The 7,173-nt window shown below is 32.8% G+C and overlaps 1 protein-coding gene across 1 annotated transcript; it reads left to right on the top strand.

The window, feature by feature from the left end:
• Nucleotides 1–1,136: 1,136 nt before the first annotated feature.
• On the top strand, nucleotides 1,137–6,349 carry LOC131041831 (large ribosomal subunit protein uL30y). The gene is made up of 7 exons (XM_057975055.2): nucleotides 1,137–1,333; nucleotides 4,594–4,772; nucleotides 4,938–5,035; nucleotides 5,171–5,228; nucleotides 5,329–5,408; nucleotides 5,520–5,622; nucleotides 5,701–6,349. Exons 2-7 carry the CDS (start codon nucleotides 4,596–4,598, stop codon nucleotides 5,914–5,916), a joined length of 732 nt encoding a protein of 243 aa, XP_057831038.1. The 5' UTR covers nucleotides 1,137–1,333; nucleotides 4,594–4,595; the 3' UTR covers nucleotides 5,917–6,349.
• Nucleotides 6,350–7,173: the final 824 nt, after the last annotated feature.

The raw sequence follows: 7,173 nt of genomic DNA, 5'->3' as shown, positions 1-7,173 counted from the left end.
ATCCATTCATTATTCTAGGTCAAATCTAAAAGCATGTAATTTACCTTACTCAATTTTGTGGGGGTGAAAATACCCTTAAACTTGCAAATTTATATTTAATATTTGGGCTAAAGTTGACTCCCTCCTAATTGTAATGTGTCAAGTTGAGTGTGAAATTTGTTAAATTTTGTGTAGGGTGTTGTATTTAAAATTCTCACATTGTAATTCATTTCAAATAATCAAGATAACATCACGAGCTTCAATTTTTAACTTCTTTGCTATTACGTAAGCAACATTATAGACATTAAAATTGCACCATCAACTTACATTTGCATCATCAACATCATTGCATGTTGATTGTTGTTTTCTACCCTTTTCACCAACACATTGACTTGGTAATGGGGGTTTGACAAAATAATAAATCCTACCCTAACAAATTCCTAAATGGTGTTTATTGACACCAAGGCTTTGAAGACATAAAGTAGCACAAATCAAGGTGGGTAGATTCCTAATGAAAAATTTCGTCCATGTTATTTCCACATGCACATTTCCAATCTGTGGACATGTAGATCAAATATGTAGGCATGGAGATTAGATCCATAGTTACAGAGTTAAATCATAATATCAAACAAAAGATTTATTGATTCTAAGACATTAATTTGATTTGTAATATTGCTACCAAGATTCAATTGTGTAACTCATTGAAACATGGGTCAATGAATTTGACTAAAAAACTACACATTTGAACCTTGATAACAATAACATAAATTGACTTGTTGTAGAAAATATCTCCTACTAAAATGAGTCAATGAGTCAATGAGTTTGACTTGAAAATCTACACAGTTGAATCCTGATAGCAATATCACAACTATCTCCTACTTATCAATTCTTGATTTATTCATATTTTAAAAACAATTTTATATTAAATTTCATAATAAATACCATTATTTATTTAATTTCTAAATATTTATTATAGTGTATTTTTCTGTCCCAACTCATTGATAACCAAGGTTACCAATACATCTTTATTGCTTTACCCTAATTTATTTGTGTAAGGTGTGCATTTCCCTATACACATTAAAAGAATAAAAAAACCGTAAAAAAAGGAAAGAAAGAAAAAGAATATAAAAACTATAATTTCGAACTTAGTGAAAGATTTGGATACGTTCACATTAAAATTTTTATTTCCATTAAAAGTATTCACACAACAGAAGAAAATTATTATGAACTAGGGCTTTAGGGTAGTTTTCCCTCTACCATACATATCGACTGTTTCCTCTCATTTTCTGTTTCAAATCTCTGTGTGGCGAACAAGAAAGAGGTCGGAGGCTCAACATCCAACCATTCATTTCAGGTCTGTATGCTTCCACCATAATCTTCTTTCGACATTGTTGTTTGTCATTCATTTATTCTGTATGTATAATCAATCGGTGACGTGTAGAATGAATTAATTGGGGTTTAGGGTTTCTTGTTTAAGTTTGTTAAGATTTCAGAAACCTTAAATTGTTAATAGAGATGCATCCTTTTTGTGTAATTATCGATTGTCCACGGTTTTGCTTTTCTTTCAATGGGCTTTCAGATATTGGGCATCGCCCAGACTGACTTTGTGAAAATAATTTTCAACAACTTAATTTGGGATACCGACTTTACTCGGCCATTCGGTTTCGTTTGGCCTGCACTTCCATAATCGTAAAAGCTGTTTCTTTTATTGGCTCCATGACACCGTTTGAGACCCGTTTAATCAATAAGGTAATTACGCTGCCTTTTAAAACATGTTTTCTATCGAACTGTATACGTTAATCTTCCGTGTATATGGTGCTACTAAGGGCCTCTATTCCCAAATTCATGGAGCATATCTGCATACGCCCAGCCTTGTAAGTTGGTGTATGCTGCTTCCAGCCTGTTGTATTTTATCAAAAAAATAGCAGTTTATCATGTCTCCTCGGATCCGATCTTAGAAGCCTGTTAGGAAAGCCCCAATTTTATTTAACAATTGAGCACGTTTCATTTCAAACCCCTTTATATTTGATTTTAGTTTTTTAATTTAGCTCGGACTTCGTTACCATTAAGTTCCTGTGTTAGGACAAGTTTTTTGGCTTACGTTGATCAGTCACTGGGATAGGCTTTTAAAGAACTGTTAATTGCGATTTCGTTGGGTTGATATTTGTAGGCAGTGTTAGGGTTTTTTTTGCCTCATTTTAAAATGGCCATTTGTAGATGCCAGAGGTAATTAGTTGTTTATTGGGTGTTCTTTGAATTGATTCCAGGTAGGCAGTGTTTGTTTATTATCACCTCAATTTAAATGGCTATTTGCAGATGTTAGAAGTAAATTAGTTTGTGGAATGTTTTTGGAGAAAAGAAAAATAAGACCTATTAGAGTAGATCAGTGGGCGCACCAGTTTTAATCAGGGTTTATTGGCTTGAGCGTTACTAAGAGAATTTTATCAAATTAAAATACATTATTTATTATTTTTATTTCTTTTGCCTCCGTCTGCAACATGGGTGCAAATTAGCAGATTTAATATGTTTTTCCCTATATTTGTGTTTGAATGTGAATTTAAATTGTTTAAGTGCTGTCTTATTGCCTTAGGTTAATGCTTTTGTATTTCTCTTTCTACTTGGCTTCTCTTGTAAGTTATAATATAATAATATTTATATGAATGCTGGTAATTTTATGGGAAGTTAGGATTTTTCAGTATGTGGGTATTTCGGATATATGATTCTACATGCATATATGTATGAAAATATTGTGTTAGATTGAATTGGAGTGTTTTTTTGGTACAGCTTGCGTATGCCGTGTTGTAGCTGGATAAAGCATAAGAAACAAGCAATAACCAAATTTTTTCAAGGGCATGTACATATTTAATATGCTGGATATTGTTATATGCATCTAGCCTAGTATTCAGTGACTTAACATCAAATTATTTTGGGATGTTTAGCTGAGTAGAATGTCAAGAAGTAAGAAGCGTGTGGTGTTGTGAAGTATAATAGTTTTTTGATAAAGTCAGGGTAATAAAATACTGTTCTAGCTCTAATGTTATAGTTTTACAGCGACTTCATTTGGAAGACACTACACAATGCTGGTCCGGTGAGAATAAAATGAGCCAAAATCATTTAATAATTGATAGATATAAGTTTAGTAATCGAAAGGAACAAGAAAGGTCATTGCCCTGAAGTATGTAGGTTGTTGATCAGTTGTCCCACAACTCCCCATAGCTTTTACTTTTTAACATTAAAAATTCAAAAGCAGACAAAGGGTTATACTTCTTAACTGTTGCTCAAAAGTAATCAGAAACTTGATTTTTTTTCACTTGCTGTTTTGAAGATTATTTACCCAGATAAAGATAAGAATAACTTCATGTTTCTGCCTAGTACGTTGTACTTGTGATATGGCACAACTTTCACAACTTTTTATTATTAAAAAAACTAAGCAAACAAGAACATTTTTATTTTTGGCCAAATTTTGGTTTTACCTGGGTTTGGCATGGCTCAGTTCAGGTGTACTATATATATATATATATATATCTTATAACATTATTTTTTTTTAATGTACAAAATTAAATATAAAGTTGAGAACTCAGCTGATATAAGTTATAACGTTAGTTGTCAAATTGTAAATATTAAAGTAAATCAAAATGGTCTAGTCCCTATATCATAAGTGTTATTCAAAATTGGGATTGATTTGGAAAAGTTAAAACCAAATGTGTAAATGAAGTTTATTTCATGGGATTTAAGTGGGAAATCTTGGAAAAAGCCCACTTTTCCACCCAGTGCAACCCAAAACAATTTATATTTTTGGCTGCTTAAAATCAGAGTCAGGTTTGGGGGCTGTATATTTTTTCGTATTTTTACTGATTTTAAGTTTATAACCAAACTTAAGTCCTTCAAAATAAATAATAGTTACTATTACGTATTAAATTTTTTTTTGTGTTTTCTTTGAAAAAATCAAAATGCAATTTTTTTGGGAACCTGCAAATTTTTCAGGTTCGCCTAGGTTGTGATCTGGGTCTGGCCATTTGGCTCAGGTGCCTCTTGGATGTACCCAGGCTGAATGGTAAGGGTGGGACTTTTCCGTGGCCGATCCCAAGCCAGACCTGGACTGATTGGTCTGGCCTCATCTAGGTTTCCTGACACACCTGAGGGTAAGTAAACCATTCATAAATCTTCAAAACACATCTGGAAACAGCTGTGTGGCAGAATGTTCATAAACTTTGTATTATTACAAAAGTTGGAGCTAGCTACATATGTTTTTCAGTTAAAAAAATCGATAATCGTAGAGTGTTCTTGGTCAAACCACTTAGTTAAACCCTTTCGTAATTTTCAAAATGTATCTGGAACGAGCTGTGTGAAGTAATATTCATAAATTTTGTATTATTACACAAGTTTAAGTTAACAACAACATATATATTTCTGTTCCAAATTTTTAAATAAGCAAGTATTGAGAAAGCTTATCAGAATTTTAAAACATGTATCTCGAAAAACTTTTGTTATATCCACCTTTTTACATAATTAGAAAAGTTTTGAATGTCTCAAGAAGTAATGTACTTAATTCTGTGTAAACATTGACTTCATGTCGCTCCAAATTGGCTGAGTGAAATCAATTTGTTGTTTCAGAAATGGCTGAAGTAGAATTAAAGACTGTGCCAGAATCTGTGCTTAAGAAGAGGAAAAGAAGCGATGAATGGGTGAAGAATAAGAAACAGCAATTAGAAGCTGCTAAAGCACGAAATGCCCAAAACCGCAAGCTTATTTTCAAGAGGGCTGAACACTACATTAAGGAGTACAGGGATCAGGTGATTGTTTAGTTAAATCTGTCATTGATTGGTGGTCTTATTAACTCGTTTAGAGGAATGTACACTGCATATGATAGGTAGCTTTATAATGTTTTTGGACTTGAATGCCTGGGCCTAAAATATACTGTATTTGCATGCATGCGTACCATTTAAAAATGTTTTTAGGAACGAGATCTTATAAGATTGAAGCGGGGGGCCAAGTTAAGAGGAGGTTTTTATGTTGAGCCCGAAGCAAAGCTATTGTTTGTCATTCGAATTCGTGGGTAATGAGAGAACATGTCATCATATTTTTTTTTTAAAATATTGAAGTTACAAATTTTGATGAATTATGCTTTTGATTTTGTAAAATTTATGCCAGTTTTGATTATTATCTTGGTTCCTGTTCTTTCTTAATTTAGTATCAATGACATGCATCCAAAAACACGGAAGATTTTGCAGCTGTTGCGTTTGAGACAGGTAATATATTTTATGATTGGATTGTTGTATCTATTATTTCTTAAACATGTGAATGCAGGATTTTGTGGTCGAATTTCAACGTGGCTGTTCTCTTTTGTAGATCTTTAATGGAATCTTCCTTAAAGTTAACAAGGCAACTATGAATATGCTGCATAAGGTTGAGCCATACGTGACTTATGGGTAAGAGTTAGTGAGATGCATCTACTGAGCAAAGTGAAGTTTACCAAACAATCTTCCTTAGATGTCTTGTTTTGTTGAGCCCATGCTTAATTTTTAATTAATTTTTTGAAGCTATCCTAATTTGAAGAGCATCCGTGAGCTGATATATAAGAGAGGGTTTGGAAAGGTGGACAAGCAGCGTATTCCACTGACGGACAATTCTGTCATTGAAAAGGTATTTGATTGTTTTTCCACTTTTTATAGGTTTATTTTCCCTGGTCACATTTTTTTATAAACCAATTGCTGTTGACAGGTCTTAGCTCAATATGGAATCATCTGTGCTGAAGATCTCATTCATGAGATTACCACTGTTGGCCCCCATTTTAAAGAGGCAAACAACTATTTATGGCCATTTAAGCTCAGTGGTCCATCAGGTGGACTGGAAATGAAGCGGAACCATTACATTAAGGGTGGAGATGCAGGAAATCGCGAGGATAAAATCAATGAGCTTATAATGAGGATGAATTAGCAACGTGTTAAGACTGTTTTGTTCGATCTTATATTTAGTATCTTGATGTGGTTCTTCTAAGCCATTTGAGGTAACTTGACAATATTAGAGTATGAGACAATTAGTGACTTGACTACACTTTTCTGCAGTAGTTCACAGATGGCTGCGTGATTAAATTGTTCATAGCCAGTGAAGTCTCTTGTCAAATCTTCAAGAACAAGAGGAAATTTTGTCCGTACTCTTTATTAACAGAGTCATTGCATAATGTAGACTTAGTGGTTTTAATTACCCCATGCTTCACCGTTTGGTTGAGTTTACTTTGCAGCGTATTGCAAATAATGACTGTAATCTTGCAGTATATTCCATTTTGACACGATCTATTTCATTAATATTATTGTATAATGTATATCTCACAATAGTAATACTATTTCTTGCGGAATATTCCATTTTGACACGATCTATTTCATTAATATTATTGTATTATGTATATCTCACAATAGTAATACTATTTCTTGCGGAATATTCCATTTTTAAATGATTTACTTTTTAGATTTCATTGCATGTAACAAGACCACAAATATGATTACATTTACTTATATCAAATAATTACTGAAGTGGGTTTGCCAACCGCTGAACTGACCACGATTAACTTTTACATCTGCCCAAACTTCGGACTTGAGTACAGGAATCAGTAAGTTGTGGAACATTTGCACAGAATTTTCATTCAATAACCACAAATAACAAACAGAAACATCATACATACCTAGAGAAGTATATTAAGAAGTGAGCATATGGATTAGAGCATAAGACCATCACTTCTTACTGATCTACTTCACACAACTTTTGAATCAGGAAAATCGATCGTTGAAAATCTAAGTTTGTTCCAAGTGATTAAATTGATCCAGTTCAAATTTACACGTTGAAAGTTATATCGATCTTGTAAAATCCCCCTTAAAAGCATGAAAACCTATCTTCTTGTTATCTTGGTTTGCCTTGCCTTCATGGTATCTAAAATATTATAATTAGACTAGTAGAATTGACAAACATCTTTGAAGGGTCTGCAAATTGAGGTTCGTGTTCTCTTGGGTCAGAACTTAAGTGAATCAATTCGATAGCGCTTATAAACAAATATCTATGATTACAAGCAACTATCCAATATTAAAAAAAAATCATTGGATGAAGCTTTAGTTCATCTCAAGATCCTAGAGATATAGAACATAATCATAATTAACTAGGGTTTGTTCTTTCATATTATACTCTATTATAGGATTTCAAATA

This window comes from Cryptomeria japonica, chromosome 7 (genome assembly GCF_030272615.1).
Source record: "Cryptomeria japonica chromosome 7, Sugi_1.0, whole genome shotgun sequence".
NCBI lineage: Eukaryota > Viridiplantae > Streptophyta > Pinopsida > Cupressales > Cupressaceae > Cryptomeria > Cryptomeria japonica.
Note: the sequence above shows the minus strand (reverse complement) of the source record. Positions and strands in the feature narration are given on the sequence as shown.

Excerpts from the sequence above, each read along its gene's own strand:
- LOC131041831 (XM_057975055.2), top strand. The coding sequence starts at position 4,596 with ATGGCTGAAGTAGAATTAAAGACTGTGCCAGAATCTGTGCTTAAGAAG. Across the intron at positions 5,229-5,328 it reads AGCTGTTGCGTTTGAGACAG|ATCTTTAATGGAATCTTCCT; the intron begins GTAATATATTTT and ends TCTCTTTTGTAG. Across the intron at positions 5,409-5,519 it reads GAGCCATACGTGACTTATGG|CTATCCTAATTTGAAGAGCA; the intron begins GTAAGAGTTAGT and ends AATTTTTTGAAG.